The sequence below is a fragment of the Puma concolor genome, chromosome A3 (assembly GCF_028749965.1).
Source record: "Puma concolor isolate L17-30 chromosome A3, mPumCon1.1.hap2, whole genome shotgun sequence".
Taxonomy (NCBI): Eukaryota; Metazoa; Chordata; class Mammalia; order Carnivora; family Felidae; genus Puma; species Puma concolor.
The window spans coordinates 36,473,432-36,495,212 of NC_141669.1; the positions used below are offsets into that span (position 1 = coordinate 36,473,432).

Here is a 21,781-nt window from a genome sequence, read left to right on the forward strand (position 1 = left end):
GGAATCTTTAAGCAAGCTCTGCACTCAGCACAGAGGCCAATATGGGGCTCAATCAATTGCACGACCCTGGGATCATGACCTGAGCCAAAATCAATAGTCGGTCGCCCCAGCATGTAGTTTGTTTAAAGGAAAAAAATAAACTAAATGCTAACCTTTCCCATTCACCAAGTGGGTCATCACCCTTGTAGCTCTGCATATGGGCTTCAAACATTCTAGAACAGAGAAAAATAGGCACATGAGCTAGTAGGGATAATTCCTAAAAGCAAAAGATAAGATATATTTTATTTTACATGTATCATTTACAAACCTTAAAATTGATATCTGAAATATCAGTTCAAATGCTATATTAAAAATTAAAAGATTATTCACGTGGAAGTTGTCACAAAACTCAGATCCAGTGTTTTTCCAGAAGAAAGCAAAACCCAAGCCCCTGAAGGTAGCCCTTGTGAAAGAGATGGCTGGAAGAGGGTCCCAGACTCTATCCTTAGGCCCTAAAAGTCTCCTTCTCCTGGCACGGATGCCTAATGTCACTACCATCATGAAGAACACATAATGGCAATGTTCATAAATCAGCGACTACAGCTCCCAGAGAACTCAGCTTGCTGCTACTTCTGCATCCCAACCACAAGCTTTAAAAAAAAAAAAAAAAAAAACCCCAAAAAAATCAGCTAGGCAAAGCAATGTTCTCTTCTCTAAGGGCACTTCGGTGCTAGGGGGTAAACAAATAAACACCTAAAATAAAGCCAGGTGACATTAAGCACTTAGGAACAAAATAAAACAAAACAGGACAAGAGGTAAGAGTGTGATAAGAGTTAGAATATTTAGACTGGTCAGGGAAGGCTATTCTCTCTGAGAGAATGACACTAGATCACACAGCCAGAGAGCCAGCCAAGCAGCTATTTAAGAGTGCTGAGCTGGAAGGGTGGGGGTGACAAAATGTAATTTACATTTTAAAATGCCCATTCTGCCCCTCCAGGCCAAGGAGGGGTGGAATGGGAACAGAAGTGGGAAACCAGTTAGGGAGCTACTACAATCCCAGTGGGTGGTGAGCTGGACCAGGGTGGGAACAGTACAAGTGTGGGACTTGGGGTGTTTTGGAGACAGAAACAATGAGACTTGCTGGGTGTGAGAGAGGGTCAAGCTAAGAAAGATCCCAGGTTTTCAATTGGAGAAATTACATGATTTTTTGAAAAAAGGATTTGTAAGCAATACTCTCTTCTAGCTATCATCTCAGTATACCAATGCAATCAATGTTTCTTAGGACTCAACATCTAGAAGCCACAAAAGAAAAGCTAGATAAAGCAAACTATATATAAATAAAAAACTTCTACCTACATGTCAAATAAAACATCAAACAGAATCAAAAGAAAAATGATAAACTGGGGTAACAAAACAAAGCTTCTAGAAACCAGGGGGGGGGGAGGGGGGAACAATAAAAATAAATAAATAAAACACATCCCACAGGAAAATACTCAACCTCCCTCATAAAAGAAATTCACCTCACTCGGATCCAAATTTCTCACCTACCAGATTGGCAAAACTAAAAAAATGTGCAACAGTGAATAGATGAAGCAAGGGGGCTTGCTTGCAGGTGGGAGTGCTCTTCATCCCTGCCAAGGGAACTGGTAATGTCTGCCGAAATTACAGACGGATTTACTTTTGATCTAGCAAATCCACTAACTGGGAATCTAGGAGACAGATACATCTGTGTATGTGCAAAATGCCACGCGTACAAGATTTTTCACTGCAGCACTATTTAGCAAAAGACTGTCAACAACTCAAATCTCCATCAATGAGGGACTTTTTAGGTCAATTATGGTAGATTAAATATGCAATTGTAAAATAGGCTGAGAAAGAGATCTCCAAGGATATTGTTAAAAAAAAAAAAAAAGGAGTGTATACATGGTCTGCTACATTTTATGTGAAATCAAGACTGGAAATGTACATGCATATACATACACACCCACCCACATACACATATGCATATACAGATATACTAATGTATTATTATAATTTAAATGTATCTGCACCAAGAAACATTTGAAAAATAAACTAGGAAAATGGTTACATATGGGGGTGGGAGAGTAGACGGGTATAATACATCTCAATGAATACTTTTCTACATCTTTTTTTGTCTTGTTTTGTTTATTTGTTTATTTTGAGAAAGAGTCAGCTCAAGTGGGGAAGGGGCAGAGAGAGAGGAAGACAGAGAATCCCAAGCAGGCTCTGCACCGTCAGTGCCGAGCCCGATGCGGGGCTCAAACCCACGAAACCGTGAGATGAAGACTTGAGCCTTGGTCAAGAGCCGGATGCTTAACCGACTGAGCCACCCAGGCGCCCCTATAAAAGTATTTTTTTTCCCTGAGGGAGACAGGCTTCTCTTCTTTGTACTTGTTGTTCCCTTTGCCTAGAAAGTTCTTCCCTTAAGTTTCACATACCTCCTTTATCATTAAGGTACACCAAGAGTCGGGCTTAACCAACGGAGACACCCAGGTGCCCTGCTAAATATTTTTTAAAAAATAAATGTATTGCTTATTTTTAAAAATTAAAAATTACTTCTAAATTTTAATCTCCTTCTCACGCCTCCTAGGTGAGCACATTTCTCCCAAAATACATGTTAATAATAGCCTGCTCCAAACAAACATTTCACATTCCAATACCAACCACATTTCCCTAGTAAAATGACCTAAAATACACTGTAAATTAATACTAAAAACATCCAGTTTGCTGGAGCAAATTGGTCTTTGCAAAGGCAAAAAAGGTCAGAAATACCCGATTTCCCTTTTAAAATGGGGAAAACAAGCTTCTAGAAGTGAAAGAGCTTGCTGGCTAGGTTGAAGGCTGAAGAAAACGTCTTAAAGTAGATTTCTGTCCTGGTTTTACTTAATGGTCTGGGCCTTCTGATCCCCAAGAGTAAATTATCCTAGTGCTGATAAAACTAACCAGTTTTACTTCCTGTCACATAGGACTTGACTGTTTTAAAATGCTTTTGAACCAATGTAGATAAATCACCTGAAGTCATAAAGCAAAGGTGGGGGGGATTAAAAAAAAGGGTTAGCTGTTTGACACAAATGACAACAAGCATAGCTTTTTTTTTTTTTTTTAGGTTCACGTTATTCAAAGACTTTTTTCAAATTGATTGTGGGATTATGGGTAAGAGTTATTTTAAGTTCTTCCCCTGCTGTAGAATGTTTTAAATTAGGTGGCTTTGAAAGCTCATGAAACCTACACGCAAGCTTTAGGGTTTTCGTTGGGTCAGACTTTTTTCTCCCACCGCGGCCATCTGCCCAGAGCGGTCACCGAGAACTCCAAGAACAGTCACCGAGAATTCCGAGGGTCTCTCGAGCTGGCCAAATCCCCCCTAAAGTGCCGCCGTGGCCGCAGTTCGGAGGACAGGGACCGGGGTCTCAGCGGACACCTCCAGCTACACCCCCCGGGGTCCTTTCCACGACCACGAGTGGCCCACAGCCTAGCTGGGTGGGAGTGAGGGCGGGGAGGTGACAAACTACAGCCCAGGAAAGGGGCGGGAGGGGCAAAAGGAGGCAGGACTGCGGTCTCCAGGCCGAGGACCTGCAGACACCGAATCCTAGGTTCCGCAGCCCCCTCCTTGGTTCGCAGCCGGGGACTGCGCCCCCGCCTCGCTCCCATGCCACCAGATCGACACTTACTGAAAAACATTTTCCGGGCTATCCATGTCTAGAGGACGCGGACCAGCAGCAGCGCAGCCGCTCCCCCAGCGAGGAACCGCCGACGATTTGAATCTCCCGCGCAGCCGCACTCGGCGCGACAAGCGTTTGCAAGGCGTCTGGCCATTGGCCTAGGCTGCAGAAGGATGGCCAATCGCCGGGGCCGTTGCCGGGAGACCTTTGTCCCGCCTCCCTTTCGCGTGCTGCCTGTTCCTTCCACTTCGCGGCTCTTCCGGTTTGAACCGAAAGCTCCGAGCCCGCTCAGTGCGGTATGAGTTTTGTGGTGCCGCGCAGCCCTAGGATTTTGGCTTAGTAACTGCAATGTGAGGGCGCGTCGGTAGGCACTTCAGGGCTGTTTTTATATGTGGCATATGAAGATGATGGGTTAGTACCCTTGGAGTCCTCTGGGTTTGATTTAACTGATCTGAAAGGCAGTATGGGGTGCCCCAGAGCGTGGGAGGGCTAGGTTGTGCGGGCTGTACCTACATCCAGATGGTAATTATAATAAGAACGGAAGAGTTTGGATAAATTATAGAACGTCAACCAGGAAACTTTCAACATCTGTGGAACTAGGGGCTCCGGAGACTCAAGTTCTCGGGAATTATAAATGAAGAGACCTCTTTGTAAAGGAGTCCAGATGTCTAAGAAGAAACACGTAATGCGCTGATGCATATTACTTCCCATTCTACCTCTCCAGGTTGTTTCAAAAGCCACTTGACAATGCAAGTAAAATATAGAGAGCTATTGATGTGATTACCTTCCTTTCACAGAAGCTCTGCGGGTGTTTGTTCTCTGAGGGCCCTTTAAGAAAAAATAGCATCTTTTGGAAATCCTGATGCTTTCACCATCCAGAATTCCTTCCATGGTTTTGACCAACTTGAGTGTGCACAAGAATCCGACTTGTGGCGCTTAAAACGCAGAGGGTGCTCACTCTAGGGTCTTTAGACCAATGTTAGGTTCTGCTAACCGTCACAGGAATTAACAGATGTTGCACTCATTCAGCTTTTCAAATGGCGTCTGATAGTGGCTCAGTCATCAATTAGGAAATGTTGATTGAGCAGCCATCATATACCGGGTGCCATTGGATTTATACCTAATTGCAACCTTGTCTAACTCAAACAGATCCTTAAGAAAACTTGTGGCTTTGTCTGGGAGATGAGGATGCAGTCATATAAAACCATTTAAAGGTGGCATACACATGTATTAAGTGCCATATTAGTGTTCAGATTATCTGCTAGGGGATCCGGAGGAGAGAGGGGAAATGGACCTGTCTGTCTCAAAAAACTTCATAGGGAAGGTGGAGCTTGAATTGGGCCTTGAAACGGGGTGGATCTCTCCTTCGCTATAGTAGCATTTTTAAAATAAGTGGCTTTGGAAGTTTCTCATGACATCTGCACACAAGGTTTAAGGGTTTTGTTGGGTTAGACTTTTGCCTTCCACAGTGGCAATCTGCTCAGAGCGATTCTATTACAAAGAATAAACGAGCTCTGAGGGCCTCACAAATTGCCCAAATCCCCCTAAACTCCACATTAGCCACAGCCCAGCCAAGGAGGGCTGGGGTGTCCGTGGACAGCACAGGCTACATGGTCAGGGGTCTTTTCCTCCACTCAGGTGTGGCCTATGGCCTAGTTGGGGTGGGGTGAGGGTGAGGTGGGGACAAACTCCAAAGCCAAGGAAAGGGGCAGGAGGGGCAAAAGGGGGCAGGACTGGGGGAGATCCTGGAGGAGGTCATTCTCGGTGTAGACCAGGGTTACTGAAAGATCACCCTTGAGGACTCCTATTTAAGAGTAGTGAAGATTCTTTTTGAAAGACTAGTTTGATAATTTGATATTAAATTTTGAGTGCTAGATTAAGGAGTTTGTACTTGATCATGATAGTAATTGGGCCTTTTGGGAGCAGCAAGTCTGGTTATGTGTAAAGTACACATATCCCACTTCAGGGGCAGAAATGTGCAGTTACAACTTTCTCTTTCTTTAAAATTTTCCTAATAATTTCAACACTAAATTGCTAATATGTAAGTTGACTAATAGAGTCTCTAAATGTTTAGGAAGGCCAATAGGTAAAGTATTTGTGTTTGGGTTTTCAGTGACTTGTTATTTCAATATCATAATCCCCAAGCTTACTGGAGGAGGGATGCCGGGCCACATCAGGGGATGAGCTCCAGCCCCAACTTTCTCAACGAGCAGCAAATGGGCAAATGACTCACATTCTTAATCTGGCTCTCGGTTTCCTGATCTGTAAAATGAAAAAAGAAATCTGCCTCCTTGTCTTTGTGTTTCTCTGACTTCTGCTGTCCTATAACCTCATAAGGTTTTCCACTTAATTCCTGAACTCTTGGGTTGTCACATTATATCAAAGTCAGTGCTCTGTTTAGAAAAGAAAAAGGATTATTTTTCTCTAGGGTTTGCCTCTGACATATGAACACGTCACAGATACACATATATCTTTCTTCCTCTGGGAATCTAGAGCAACTTAGAGTAGTGGTATTAGATGTGTTGCTGAAACATCATGTAAGATTGGAGATTTATAATTAGAATAGTTACAGCAAACTCCTGAGTCTTTTAAGAGACTGTGGAATATTAAGAATAAAGTTGATACCTAGGAACAGAGCTGTAGAACCCTTTCTTGGAAAATGTTTTTTTTCTGAGAGTGGGTTGTGACTTCAGAAGATGCCTCTGTGGTCAAATATGTATATATTTCTCATGTATATTTGGTCTTCTGCAGTGTCTAGCTTTCAGTTCACAAAACCTTTGTGATTTCCTTGAGAAAATGAGGAAGATAGTAAGGGTGTCTTTTGTTCTGTTAATGAGGTGGCTTTTGGAAAGCACCTAAGGATGGGAGCTGGTTTCCACCATCAACTATGTGATTGGAGGGTTTGAACTTTCAGTCCATCCCACCATCACCCATCAGCCCCTACCTCAGGAGAGGGGAGGGGCTGAAGGTTAAAATCAGCCAATGGCTAAAGACTTAGTCAATCATGACTGTGTAATGAAGCCTCCATATAAATCCAAGAGGGCAGCTTTTCGTCTTTTTTTTTTTTTTTCCAGAGAGTGTCCACACTTCAGGAACCAGACTGCTTCCATGTGCAGCCAAATGGCACCAAGCTCCATGAGGACAGAAGCTCCTTTGTTTGGGACCTTGCCCTCTGTATCCCTTCGTCCGGCTGTTGGTTCATATTCTTTATCATAACCTTCAGTAAAGTGGTAAACGTGAGTAAGAGTTTCCCTGAGTTCTGTGAGCTGCTCTAGAAAATTAATCAAACCCAAGGAGGAGGTGGTTGGAACCTCCAATCTGTAGCTGGTTAGTTAGAAGCACAGGTAACAACCTAGGGCTTGTGACTGGTGTCTTGAAGTGGGTGTGGGAAACAGTCTTGTAAGACTGAAACTTTAGCCTGTGGAATCTCATGTCACATCTGGGTAGATAGTGTTAAGAATTAAGTTGACTTTTCTGATACCCTGCTGGTGTCTGGAAATTGTTTGGTGTTGTGGTGGAAGAGGGGGGAGAGGATCCCCCCCTTGCCATGTTGGAATTGGATCCAGAAACCTTAAAAGACTATAAGACTACCTTTACTTCTTTTTTTTTTTTTTTTCCCAACGTTTATTTATTTCTGGGACAGAGAGAGACAGAGCATGAACGGGGGAGGAGCAGAGAGAGAGGGAGACACAGAATGGGAAACAGGCTCCAGGCTCTGAGCCATCAGCCCAGAGCCTGACGCGGGGCTCGAACTCACGGACCGCGAGATCGTGACCTGGCTGAAGTCAGCCGCCCAACCGACTGCGCCACCCAGGCGCCCCAAGACTACCTTTACTTCTGACGCCAGTCTCAAGTGCCAGAGGCTCTCAGCCACCCACACTTCTGACTGATTGGCTACAAATTCAGGGGTTCCCATCACCTTGATAATTCACTAGAATGACAGAACTCAGGAAACTTACAATTACAGTTTTATTATGATTTTTCTGAGAGAGAGAGAGAGAGAGAGAGAGAGAGAGAGAGAGAAAGAGAGAAAGACAGAATCCAAAGCAGATTCCAGGCTCTGAACTGTCAGCACAGAGCCTGATGCGGGGCTCGAACTTGTGAACCATGAGATCATGACCTGAGCCAAAGTCGGACACTTAATTGACTGAGCCACCCAGTTTGCCTCAGTCAGGGGCACCCAGGCATCCCTATGGTTTTATTATAAAATACACATAGGGTGAGGTCTGGGAAAGTCCTGGACATGGCCCTTCCATGCCCTCTCTCCCCAGAGTCAGGTACATTATTTTTGTGGCACAGCAATGTGCTAACCAACGAGGAATCTCCACGGAGCTTCAGTGTTCTGGGTTTTTCCTGGAGTTTCGTTATGTAAGAATGATTGATTAAATCACTGGCCGTATGGGTGAAGTCCATCTCCCAATCACCCTCCTCTCTCCTGAGGTTGGGAGGACTGGCTTCATAACCTGTGACTCAAAGCCCCAAATTTCTAATCAACTGGTTTATCTTTCTGCTGACCAGCCCCCATCCTGAAGCTATCCAGAGACCCATCAAGGGTCACCTCATCAACATAACGAAGATTCCTGTCACTTAGGAGTTTCAAAAGTTTCTGAGGATCTGCCAGGAACCCAGGTTGAGACCAGACAAATTTTTTATTATACCATGGGGTGATCTGCATCTTTGAGCATAAGCTCAGAATTTCATTAGCATTAATAGCCTCTGTTATTTTATAACATCTGCACTTTCGGGACAGCAATTCTGTCCTCTCATGAAATTGGTGACCAGTTGGTATTCTTGCTCAGACTGGGTTTGCTTCCGTCCCTTCAAAGAGCTGGACACTTCCCAAGCTAGAGAAAAGAGCTAAATCAAGGCTCAGACTCGGTGACTTCAAAACATCCGTTTCAGAGACAGTCCTGACAGATGTGTACGCAGCTGAGCACTGACACAATTCTTGTCCGTGTGTCGCCGTCTGAATTGGGTCCCGTAGCTTGTCCTTTCGGAGACAAAGGAATGGCATGAGGAAACGAAAGTGATACCATGAGTTACTTGTCGCCTGGTTTACCAGATGCTCCATTTTCACACGTATGTGGTGTTAAAATGAAGACAGTTTAGACCATCCGGCCTTTATTTAACACTTCATAAAGCAGCCGGTCTCCATTCTCAAGAGTGCAGAGAATGGTGAGGCATGTGAGAAAGTGGCAAGTTTTTATACAAAATGAACAATGAAGAGAAACATTTTTTAAAGGGGAAAAGAGGGGTGCCTGGGTGGCTCAGTCGGTTAAACGTCCGACTCTTGATTTCTGCTCAGATCATGATCTCGCAGTTGGTGAGTCTGAGCCCCCACATTGGGCTCTGTGCTGATAGTGCAGAGCCTGCTTGGGATTCTCTCTCTCTCCCTCTCTCTGCCCCTCCTTTGCTCGTGCTCATGCTCTCTCTCTCTCTTTCTCTCTCTCTGAAAAATAAACCTAAAAAAAAAAAGGGAAAAGGAAAACATTGGAGTTACTTAGGGATCAGGGATTGGTCTCCTGGATGGTGCAGCTTCTGGGCAGATAGAATCCTTATAAGAACATAAGACTTTTTTTTTTCTTTTTTTTTTTTAAGTTTATTCATTTTTTGAGAGTGAGAGAGACAGAACGTGAGGGGGAAGGGGCAGAGAGAGAGGGAGTCACAGAATCCGAAGCAGGCTCCAGGCTCTGAGTTGTCAGCACAGAGCCTAATGTGGGGCTTGAACCGACGAGCCATGAGATCATGACCTGAGCTGAAGTCGGACACTTAACCCACTGAGCCACCCAGGCCTGTCCCAGAACATGAGACTTTGAATGTTAGGTTTGGGTTTGTGGATGTAATCTCCCTGAATTAATAATGCCTGGGCCGGGGCACCTGGGTGGCGCAGTCGGTTAAGCGTCCGACTTCAGCCAGGTCACGATCTCGCGGTCCGTGAGTTCGAGCCCCGCGTCAGGCTCTGGGCTGATGGCTCAGAGCCTGGAGCCTGTTTCCGATTCTGTGTCTCCCTCTCTCTCTGCCCCTCCCCCGTTCATGCTCTGTCTCTCTCTGTCCCCAAAATAAATAAACGTTGAAAAAAAAATTTTTTTTTTAATAATGCCTGGGCTAAGGGGGAAGGTAATGTTACCAGACACACGTCAACCTTAAGAGGCTACTCAGCCTTTGCAGCATTTACCTAAATTGTATTTCTATCATACAAGGCTTTCTGTCTGGGCTGCTACTTTTGTGGTCACTGTCCCTACAGTCACCCTCGTACTGTCATCTTGTATCCTTGTATCTTTGCAGTCCCTTTGCCTTTGCATGTTGATGCACTACATCACTAACCCCTGTGTTGTTCAAGGCTCAACTGTCATTCTTTTGCCTTTATTGGGCTATCTTCCTAGTGGGCTATACAGTCAAAGTAATGAATGTAAGGTTAACTGAAATAATTTTTCTCCTGTGGTTATGCCACAATGGAGTGGAATTGCATAAATTTGTTTCAGTTTGCTTTTGATTTTTAGCGACTTTTTTTTTTCCTGTTAGATTTAGTGTTTTCTTTTAATGGTTATTTATTTATTTTGAGAGAGTAAGAGTATGTGAGTGGAGGACGGGCAGAGAGAGAGGGAGAGAGAGACTCCAAGCAGGCTCCACACTGTCAGTGCAGAGCCCGAGGCGGGACTCTATCTCACCAACCATGAGATGGTGACCTGAGCTGAAATCAAGAGTCGGACACCTAACTGGCTGAGCCACCCAGGCGCCCCTAGATTTTAAAGTTATGTAAATATTTACCAAATTCCAAAGTCAACATTATAAAACAAGGTGTATTCAGAGAAGTTTACTTTCCATCTCTATTCCCTCCCACCTCCTATAGGCAACATCTGCAGCATTTTATTAGCTTTTGGTATCCTTATTTCTTTTGGAAAATATAAATGTACAGTATACACATTCCTCCTATTATACAAACGATGGCAGAATTTACATATTGTTCCTCACTTGCTTTTTAATCCGTAGTACATCTGGCAGTCCCTTGCATGGCAACACACAGAGAAAATCCTCAGTGTGGGGAATCCATGGACTTCACATAGGGCAGCTCTCTCTGCCTTGGACCAGGACTTTGTCTCTTGGAGGAGGGATATGAAAAATCCAGCTGGCCTCGGGGCACCTGGGTGGCTCAGTCAGTTAAGCATCCGACTTTCGCTCGGGTCATGATCTCGCGGTTTGTGAGTTCGAGCCCCGCATCAGGCTCTGTGCTGACAGGGGCAGAGTCTGGAGCTATTCTGTGTCTCTCTGTCTCTCTCTGCTCTCCCTCCCTTGCTCATGCTCTCTCTCTCTCTCTCTCTCTCTCTCAAAAATAAACATTGAAAACAAAATTTTTTTAAATCCAGCTGGCCTCAAAACTGGCTGGTCTCGCTCTGGGGAGCCAGGGAAAGGCACCATGACAGTTCACAGCCTGATTGCTTCCAAAAGTGAGGATCCATGGGAGTCAAGCCCAGAGCCCCTGATGTCAGACTGCCTGCCGTGGGCGTTCCCAGCGTGTGCCACCGTGCTCGGCAAGGTGGTGGAGCCTACAGTAAGCCCATCGAGTCTGTTTGCAGACTTTATCCTGGGGAAAAAGGAGGCAGGCTCATCAGAGGTGAGTCTGTAATGAAGCCATGGGTCTTTAGAAGGGAGGGCACTCCTGAGGACAGTGTGGTGGTGATTTTTGGAATCTGTGTCTTCCCTACTCCTGGACACATGTCTAGCTCCTGAGGCAAGACAGGCAGGAGGTATAAGCTGCCAGTTTCCCCATTGCAGGCTATGCTTGAGGGCCCTGTTCACGAAGTGATCACATAAAGGGAAGCCATGTCACCTGGGTCCCTTCTCCACACACCACCCTGGGGCTCTATGTCGGGTCAGAGAGTGTCCCGTGGGGGAGGTGGCACAGCTGCTCCTGGTCACATGGGAGAGATTCCTCAATGCTCCCAGAAACCTTGGCAAGATAAGAGGGAGGGGCCATGGTTCTGCATAGGCAGGGGAGGCGAGGGCCAGGTAAATCTGAGCTATTACTGTTACTGGATTTCCCAAAGTCGTCAGACCGGGGAGTACCGGGCAGCATGGGGGACACTGTAAATCAGTTTCCCAAGTTGCCTCATTTCCCTCCTCAAACCTTAGCAAAGTGGCCAAGACTCCTCCATTAGAAGCCATGCCCTGCAGTGTCCTCATCTAAAAAGAGAGGACTGTCTGGACAAGATCCAGGGTGCCCCCCGTGCTGACACTTTGTGGTTCCATGATTTCTGCAAAACAAACTGAAGTCCCCTGAGAACAGTCTGTGCCTCACCACAGAACCCTGAGCCCTGGATCGTCAAGTTCTTGCCCTAGGTGTCCATGAAAGCGGCATCCAGAAAATTCACTGAGGCCCTGCGGTGAGTCCTGTTGGCGTAGTGTGATATAGGGTATATCTAAGAGCCCTGGGTCCTCTGCCTCAGAGAGCAGCATGCCCTTGGGCCAGTTGGCTCACATGACAGTCCCTCCTCTGTAGAAGGAGCTAGAGGAGACACAGCCGTGTCAAGATCCAAGGAGCCACCGCATGTGGGAATGCTCTTTACATGTTCTAGCCGAGGGCCCACCTCTCAAACAAGAGCCAAGGGTCTGGGGGCAGCACAGAGTACGCCCAGCAGCAGTGTATGGCCTCCCTCTTGCGTGGAGGGTCTAGGGCTATAGGGTAGCCCCCGGACACAACCCCAGATGCCAACCCCAGTCCACTGTGGACCAGTGCATCTTTCTGCGAGGACTGTGCCGCTGGCTCCCTTCATTTCCCTGGGCCTTCCCTGAGGCCCAGCTGTGGGGACCCTGGCTCTTGCCGCAGCCTTCTGCTGCCTGATAAAGGACTCAGAGCTGCCCTGAGGAGTGGGCTGCTGTGCAGGGGGAGGCGGGGGGTGGGGAAGAGGAAGAAGGAGAAGAGAGCGCTGGTGGACTTGGAGTAGCCGGTCCCAGCTGTTTCTGATACCAGCCATGCTCCTGCCCTTCCCCAGTTAGGGTGTCCAAGCCTTCCTTAAATTTTGTGAACCGATGCACTTCCATTTCGCTGAAGAGAGTTCAAATTGGGTTTTATTATTGATAACTGAGAAAGTCCTGGTTCTTTTAGACAGTCTGAGGGGACCCCATTTTTTTTTCATCCTGATGTGCTCTTTAATCCCCATTCCCCATTCCCTTATCCCTCCACCCACCTCCCCTCTGGAAACCATCAGTTTGTTCTCTATAGTTAAGAGTCTGTTTTTTGATTTCTCTCTCTCTCTTTTTCCTTTGATCATTTGTTTTGTTTCTTAAATTGCACATGAGTGAGATCATACATGACTCTGACTTATTTTGCTTAGTATTATACTTTAGGGGGACAACATTTTATGTCTTCTCCGTCCCTCCCTCCTTTCCCTCCTCTCTTTCTCTCTCTCTCTCTCTTGTGTGTGTGTGTGTGTGTGTGTGTGTGTGTGTGTGTGTGTGTGTGTGTGTATAGTACCTACATATATGCATATGTGTGTTTATATAATATATACACAGTTTTTTCCCTGACATTTAGAGAAAGTTGCCCTTTTACCCCTAAATACTTCAATTTGCATTCCTTTTTTTAAAGTTTATTTATTTTGAGAGAGAGTGTGCAAGCATGGAAGGGGGAGAGAGAGAGAGGGAGAGAGAGAATCCCAAGCAGGCTCCACACCATCAGTGCAGAGCCTAACACAGAGCTCAAAAACTCACAAACTGTGAGATCATGACCTGAGCTGAAATCAAGAGTCAGATGCTTAACCAACTGAGCCACCCAGGGGCTCCCAATGTGCATGCTTAGAAACAAGAACATTCACTTATATATCTACAGTACAATTAGCAAAACCAGGAAATTAACAATGATACAATAATATTATTTCATCCATCTTGTTTAATTTTTCCCAATTGTCCTAACCATGTAACAGTCTGCTGTGCAACAAGGCTGTGAACCACTGGCTTAAGCCAATGGCTTCACATTAGAATCACCTTTGGGGCAGGGGTTTAAAAATACAGACGCCTAGGCTCTGCCTCTAGAAATTGGATTTATTTATTTATTTAGTGCGTCTGCACTACTGAGCAATTTTTAAAAACCCAAGGTCAATTTAAAAAAAAAAAAAATTTGGGGCGCCTGGGTGGCGCAGTCGGTTGAGCCTCCGACTTCAGCCAGGTCACGATCTCGCGGTCCATGAGTTCGAGCCCCGCGTCAGGCTCTGGGCTGATGGCTCAGAGCCTGGAGCCTGTTTCCGATTCTGTGTCTCCCTCTCTCTCTGCCCCTCCCCCGTTCATGCTCTGTCTCTCTCTGTCCCAAAAATAAATAAACGTTGAAAAAAAAAATTTTTTTAAAAAATAAAAAAATAAAAACCCAAGGTTACTCTAATGTGCAGCCAATGTGAAAAACAGTTATTTGAACTGATAGTGGTCATTTCCTTCCATTGCTTTATCATATTTTTAGTGATTGGTTTTGGATGGGGATGCAGGGTTGACTAGTGTTCCTCAAAAGTTCGTGTCCACCAGGAACCTCAGAATGTGACCTTATATGGAAATAGGGTCTTTGCAGATGTAGTCAAGTTAAGATGAAGTCATGCTGGATCAGGGTCGGTCCTAACTGATGTCCTCAATAAGGAGAGGGAGATTTGAAGACTCAGGGAAGAAGGTCATGTGACTGTGGAGGCAGCTATAAGCCAAGGACTGTCAGGAGCCACCAGAATCTAGCAAGAGGCAAGGAAGGATTCTTTCTTGGAGTCTTCAGAAGGAACAGGGCACATTGCTGACACCTTGATTTCCAACTACTGGCTTCCAGGACCATGAAAGAATAAGAAAAAATATCTGTTGTTTTCGGCCACCCAGTTCATGGTAATTTGTTAAGGCAGCCATGGGAAACAATACAGTGGGCATAGGGCCCAGTTAAGACCAGGAGGCCTAAGGGCAATTCTACTGGGTCATTTCTTTGACAACCTTCCCTGTAAAATTCCTTCCCAGATTCAGTTTCCTTGAAAGATTCCTTAGGGCTGGTTTCCAAGTGCTGTTGATTCTCCACACTTTGGGCACCTGAGAGGGTAACCCTTTTCTGTTCCCTGGAGCAGGTGTGCTGTGTGAACAGATTGGTGCTCATCACTTTGGGGCGCCTTATCAAGCCCATGGGCAATTTGACCTACTCTTGTACTCTGATGCCATGCTAGTGATTCTTCAGATGGGGGTTGCTTGGTCCAACAGGCCCCAGAGTGATAGGTGACTTGCTGGGAACCCCAAAAATCCATCCAGAAGTCTTAACAGGGGTATAGGTCAGACTCTTGCCACAAGAGGCTAAAGGGTAGATCTAGAGTTTCCTGAGTTTTAATTGGCCTTTATTGCTCAAAACACTTCTGTTTTATCTTTTACTGATAGAACTTGGAGAGCCATTGCCTTTTCCAACTCTGAACGTCCCTGGATTTGTGGACTCTCTATTCTGTTTCATCGCTGCTTGCAAACTGCTCAGTTCTTTCTAAGTTCATCTCTTTCTTATTATAGCTTGTCAAACACAGCCAACAGCAGCCAGCAAGCAATGCTAACATTGTCTTTTTAGCATCTTCTCCTCCGGGAGCAATGAGGTCGTTGGCTATATTGTCTGTTGGGCACAGTTTTATCAAACGTTTGCCACTTTGTGTGTGACATGAACTTCCTTCTGTTCAGCTTTGGTTAACAGCATCCTCACTGCCCCTCCCAGTCCCTAAGTCAGTGTGTGTGTGTGTGTGTGTGTGTGTGTGTGTGTGTGTGTGTGTGCATGCGTGTGTGTATGTGTGTGTGAATATATATATATACACTATGAGATCATGACCTGAGCTGAAATCAAGTCAGATGCTTAACCAACCAAATATATATATATATATATATATATATATATATATATATTTTTTTTTTTTTTTTTTTTTTAAATTTCAGTAGCAACGTTCTTCCAGTAGCTTTGAGGCTAGACTAGGTTGTAGTGGGGTAGCAAACAATGCTCCAAAAAATCTTAGTGGCTTACAACACTAAGCCAAAACAAACAAACAAACAACAAAGGTTGTGTTTTTTTTTTTTTTTCCCTTACTCAATCTACATGCACTTAGTAACTTGTTTTTAGCTTATAGATCTCTGACTCAAGAGGAATCACACCCTGACTTGAGGGAGAGCCACTGGGCATCCCCCACTGGCTTAGGACTTGATGTTGTGACAGAATGGGAATTTGGTTGCCTCTTTTAAGGAGTGAAGAGTGTGTCTTGCCTGTGGAAGGAAGAGTGAGACAAATATTTAGCTAGGTTTAGTAGTCCCTAGTGGGCAAAGAGGGTAGATTTAGTAGTTATTAGTGCTGCTTGCAGATTATTTTGGGTGTTGGCTTTCTGAGTATGGCCAGAATGGTACTTCTTTCTCCTATACAGTTAGAGTGAACTGCCTTGGCCGGTGGATTGTGAGTGGAAGTTACACGTGTCCTTGAGAGCTGGAAGCTTTAAGAGCCTGTGTGGTCACACGATGGTGGCTGTTGTGTCTGCTGGGATCTGGAAGGAGGGACCGTGGAACAGAACCCTCATGTGGCGTGGGTGAGAAATAACCACTTATCTTTATAAACCCTAACGTTTGGGGGTGGTTTGCAACCATTGCACACCTGGAATGGTTTGGGGGTTGTTTCTTACTACTATCCTATCCTGACTGATATAGAAGGAAATGCCCCTCACCCCCCTGCCAATTTCTGCTTGGCACTATGTGTTGTTTGGAGCTGCTACATCCAAACAATGGATGGAGGAGATAAAATGTGAGGGGAGATAAATTAAAAAAAAAAAAGACAAAGATAACACACTGAAAAAGGATAGTAGAACAGAAAGATGGAAAGAAGACACGGTCCCTGAGTAGAGCTACTGAACTAGCCCTGGGCACTCTCCTACCTCCAGCCCTCGCATTATATGAGAAAAACAATGCCCCTTCTTCATCACATTTGCTTGGGTATTGTTACCTGGGGCTGCACAGATGTTGTGTCGGACGGAATACAGGCCCGCCAGGGGCACCTGGGTGGCTCAGTCGGTTAAGCGTCTGACTCTTGATCTCAGCTCAGGTCATGATCTCGAGGTTTGTGGGATCGAGCCCCGCATCGGGGTCTGCGGTGACAGCACAGAGACTGCTTGGATTCTCTCTCTTCCTCTCTCTCTGCCCCTCCCCTGCTCACACACTCTCTCTCAAAATAAATAAATGAACTTAAAAATTTTAGGGCGCCTGGGTGGCTCAGTTGTTAAGCAGCCGACTTTGGCTCAAGTCATGATCTCACGGTTCATGAGTTCCAGCCCCACATCAGAGTCCGTGCTGACAACTCAGAGCTTGGAGCCTGCTTCAGATTCTACACCTCCCTCTCTCTCTGTCACTCCCCTGCTTGTACTCTCTCTCTCTCTCTGAAAAAGAAAAAAAAAATTAAAAAAAAAATTGTTTTAAAAAGGCCTGCCAAAGATATTCATGTCCTAATCCTCAGAACCTGTGTGCTACCTCACATGGGAAAAGGGATGCTACAGGTGTGATTTTAAGTGTCTGATTTTAAGATAGAGATCATCTTCATGCGATTATTTGGGCGGGCTCAATGCAATCACAAGCGTCCTTGTAAGAGGGAGGCAAGAAAGTCAAATCAGAAGAAGGGAATGAGCAGTAGAAGCAGAGGTTTTTGTGATGCACTTTGAAGATGAAGGAAGGAAGGGAATAGGAGCCAACGGATGAAGAAGGTAGCTTCTAGAAGCTGGAAAAGATGAGGAAAGAGATTTTTCTCTGAAGCAGAGTCAAGCTCTGCTAAGGCCTTGATCGGCCCTGTAAGATCCATTTTTGACTTCTGACCTGCAGAACTGTAAGAAGATACATCTGTGTTGTCTTCAGCCACTCAGTGTGTGGTAATTTGCCACACGGCCACAGGAAGCTGATAGAGATGACCTCCACTCACCTAATGACAGCAGACAGCTTCCTAACTGCTGCACTGCACCCCCAGCAGTTCCCTCCCTTGCAGAGTGATTTTTGGAAGGAAAGGGCTAACATTTCCTTTGTATTCAAAAGAATAGGGGCGCCAGAGTGGCTCAGTCGGTTAAGTGTTGGAGTCTGCACGTGGTGCCTGCTTGGGACTCTCTCTCTCTCTCTCTCTCTCTCTCTCTCTCTCTCTCTGCTCCTCCCCCACTCGCACGTGCTTTCTCTCTGTCTCTCAGAATAAAAAAAATAAAAACAGAATCAATAAGATGAGAGTTATCCAGAGGAAAGGGATGAAAAATCGCCACTTAGGTTGTAACTCCTTTCCTACGCCCCACAACCGCAAGAGGACGGTCCCGGGAGAGGAATTCCGTGTTCCTGTCCCTTGTCTTGCTCTGCCTGCGTCTCCCAGCTGCTCTGGACCGCACCGGCTGCGGGCTGGCTACCTCCAGATTACAGTCATATTAGAGGTCACTATAAAAGGTCCCATTTTGGGGCTGGGGAGGTGGGGCAGGGATTTGAGCCGAGCAGCAGCTGAGTTGGGGCCAGAGGTAGACCCGACCCTTACCGGACCCGGAGAGCCAGGCAAAGAGGCTGGCACGCAAGGCCGGCTGAGTAAAATGCCTCCGCTCGGAGCAGCCGGGACTCCCGTGCCCACGTCCACCTGACCGTTTCCCTTTCTAGGGTTCTAATACTTGCTTCTGGTGCACCCCCAGACCCGGGGTGGGGGGGACAATTGAAATGGCACGGGCGGTAGAAGCTAAAGCCCCAGGGCGAGGCGGTGGACTTTGAGCTTCCTGGAGGGCGAGAGGAGACCACCGTAGGAGCCCCGACTTTCTGGACAGCTCGTCCCTCGTGCCCAGGGAGCAGTGTCCCGGGAAGGCCGGCCGGGAAGGGGTGGGGCTGGGGCAGGGGACAAGAAGCTGCGGAGGGAGGAGACCGCCCCCCGGCGGCGCGGATAAGAGGGCGTGCGCTCCGGGCTGCACGTGCCGGCATCTCGGAGGAGGAGGCGCGGAGGGAAGACGGCCCCCGAGGGTTCCCGCGGCAAAGCCGGAGGCCGGGCGGCGCGATGGAGCCGGCTCCGGACCCGGGGCTCGGGGACTCGTCCCTGCACCGCTACCTGGACGGCGAGTTTTGGAGTCTCAAGAACGAGCCCCGCAGACTCCTGGGAGGCAGCCCGCTCTTCCGCCACAGGTACTGTGCCGCCGCAGGCCGGCTGGCCGTGTGCCCTCGGTTTCCGCGCGTCCCCGGGGGCACCGTCCGGGGTGCTCCGGGCCAGGACGAGGCATCGCCCTCCTACCCTGTGCAGATGGTGGGCTCTCCTCCGCAGAGGTGCGGGCACTGTGGACGGCCGCCGACCTCACAGGCCCGCAGGGAGGGTGGCCTCCGCCTGCCGGCTCCCTCCTACGCGGAGAGTGAAGGGGTGGGCCCGCCGCCGCAGGCGCCGTGATTTCCTGAGAGTTGGGCTGAGGTGGAAGCAGGTGCCTTGCCCTTGGGGAAGAAGCTGGGGTTCCTGTCCTGAAAGGGGGTGGACTTAGGGACAATGAAATGTGAGATGTGTAAAAGGGTGAGTATGTCCTGGAATGTCTTCCCTGCTTTCTCTTTATGTCATGGTTTTCAAAGTGTAGTCTAGGGGTACCCAAGATCATTTCAGGAGATTCAAAGGGAAAACCAATTTGATAATAATGCTAAGATGTTATTAGCGTTTTCACTCTCATTTTTTCACAGTGTTCAGTGGTGGTTTCCAGAGACTACATTAAGTATAATATCCCAACAGATTAAATACAGAAGCAGATATGAGAATCCAGCTATCTTCTTTTTTTTTTTTAATTTTAACTTGCTTTATTTTTTATTTTTTTAAATTTACATTTAGTAAATTAGTATATAGTGCAACAATGATTTCAGGAGTAGATTCCTTAGTGCCCCTTACTCATTTAGTTCATCCCCCCTCCCACAACCCCTCCCGTAACCCTCAGTTTGTTCTCCATATTTATGAGTTTCTTCTGTTTTGTCCCCCTCGCTGTTTTTATATTATTTTTGTTTCCCTTCCCTTATGTTCATCTGTTTTGTCTCTTAAAGTCCTCATAGGAGTGAAGTCATATGATATTTGTCTTTCTCTGACTGACTAATTTCACTTAGCATAATGCCCTCTGGTTCCATCCACGTAGTTGCATATGGCAAGATTTCATTCTTTTTGATTGCCAAGTAATACTCCATTGTGTGTGTGTGTGTGTGTGTGTGTGTGTATACACCACTTTTCTTTATCCATTCATTCATGGATGGACATTTGGGCTCTTTCCATACGTTGGCTATTGTTGATAGTGCTGCTATAAACATGGGGGTGCATGTGTCCCTTCGAAAAGCACACCTGTATCCCTTGGATAAATGCCTGGTAGTGCCATTGCTGGGTTGTAGGGTAGTTCTAGTTTTAGTTTTTTGAGGACCCTGCATACTGTTTTCCAGAGTAATGCAAGCTGCACCAGCCCTTGCATTCCCAAGAGAATCCAGCTATCTTCTATGAGTCCCTTCCATTAAAGGGATTTGTAAAAATGCAAAAAAAGGGGCGCCTGGGTGGCGCAGTCAGTTAAGCGTCCGACTTCAGCCAGGTCACGATCTCACGGTCCGTGAGTTCGAGCCCCGCGTCAGGCTCTGGGCTGATGGCTCGGAGCCTGGAGCCTGTTTCCGATTCTGTGTCTCCCTCTCTCTCTGCCCCTCCCCCGTTCATGCTCTGTCTCTGTCTGTCCCATAAAAAAAAAAAAACAAACAAAAAAACGTTGAAAAAAAAATGCCTCTTATTACTAAATTTTGGGGGGAGGCTAGAAAATATAGTTTTTTCATTAAAAATTTAATGAGTTTAATACTATTACTTTTCTTTTTCTTAAAATTTTTAATGTTTATTTATTTTTGAGAGACAGAGTGAGAGAGAGGCAGAGAGAGAGGGAGACACAGAATCTGAAGCAGGCTCTAGGCTCCGAGCTGTCAGCCCAGAGCCTGATGTGGGCCCAAACCCACAAACCACGAGATCATGACCTGAGCCAAAGTCAGACGCTCAACTGACTGAGCCACCCATTACTTTCAAATGATTTAATATATATTTAAATATTTTTCTGTCATAATTTCTAATGTGGTAAGTATCGATAAATGCTTGAGGGTCTCAATAATTTTTTAAGAGTTTATTTTTCTTCTAGAGCAGTTTTAGGTTTACAACAATATTGGAAGAGAGATACAGAGATTTTCCGTATTTTGCCTGCCTCCACACAGGCATAGTCTCCCCCATTATCAACATCACCCACCAGAATGATACGTTTTTTTAACCAAGATTGAACATCATGATCACCCCAAGTCCATAGTTTATGTTAGGGCTTACTGTTAGCATTGTATATTCTATGGGTTTAGGCAAATATATAATGGTACGCATTTATCATTATGGTTTATTATACAGAGTATTTTCACTGCCTTAAAGATCCTTTGTGCTTTGCCTATTCATCTCTCCCCACAAACCACCCCTGGCAACCACTGAACTTTTTATTCCATAGTTTTGCCTTTTCCAGAATGTCATGTGGCTGGAGTCATACGTCATTAGCTTCTTTCACTTAGTAATGTGCAATGAAGCTTCCTCCATGCCTTTTCATGGCTTGAGAGCTCATTTCCTTTTAGTGCTGAATAATCTTTCATTGTCTGGACGAGCCACAGTTTGTCTATGCATTCACCTACTAACGGGCATCTTGGCTGCTTCCAAGTTTTGGCAGTTAGGAATAAAGCTACTATAAACATCTGCGTGCAGGTTTGTTTACTTGTTTGTTTGTTTATTTATTTATTTATTTATTTATTTATTTATTTATTCATTTAAGAGAGAGAGAGAAAGCATACGTGAGCAGGGGAGAGGGGCAGAGGGAGAGAGAGAGAATCTTAAGCAGACTCCATGCTCAGCGCAGAGCCCTAAACAGGGCTGGATCCCACGACCTTGAGATCATGACCTGAGCCAAAATCAAGAGTCAGACCCTCAACTGACTGAGCCACCTAGGTGGCCTTGTGTGCAGGTTTTTATGTGAAGGCCTCAACCGTTTTTAAGAGTACAAAGAGGTCCTTCAGTCATACTTTGCTCTGCTACAGCCCTGTCTTCACATGTCTACACGTCTCTGTTCCTGTACTCGTCAGTCTTCTCAGTGTCATTCCTAGGCTGT

The 21,781-nt window shown here is 46.0% G+C and overlaps 1 protein-coding gene and 1 long non-coding RNA gene across 2 annotated transcripts in view; one reads left to right on the forward strand and one right to left on the reverse strand.

The window, feature by feature from the left end:
• BUB1 (BUB1 mitotic checkpoint serine/threonine kinase) overlaps positions 1 to 3,808 on the reverse strand; it is a 46,374-nt gene extending 42,566 nt beyond the window's left edge. Inside the window, exons 1-2 of the mRNA XM_086700540.1 lie at positions 3,669 to 3,808; positions 153 to 212 (exon numbers count right to left, since the gene is read on the reverse strand). Of these exons, the coding sequence (XP_086556666.1) occupies positions 153 to 212; positions 3,669 to 3,694 (86 nt within the window). The 5' untranslated portion in view covers positions 3,695 to 3,808. The remainder of the gene's footprint in view (positions 1 to 152; positions 213 to 3,668) is intronic.
• Positions 3,809 to 3,917: 109 nt separating this feature from the next.
• LOC147582367 (uncharacterized) lies at positions 3,918 to 6,899 on the forward strand. The gene is made up of 2 exons (XR_015249032.1): positions 3,918 to 4,070; positions 6,734 to 6,899. It is a non-coding gene; the product is annotated as an uncharacterized LOC147582367 (long non-coding RNA).
• The last annotated feature ends 14,882 nt before the right edge of the window (positions 6,900 to 21,781 follow it).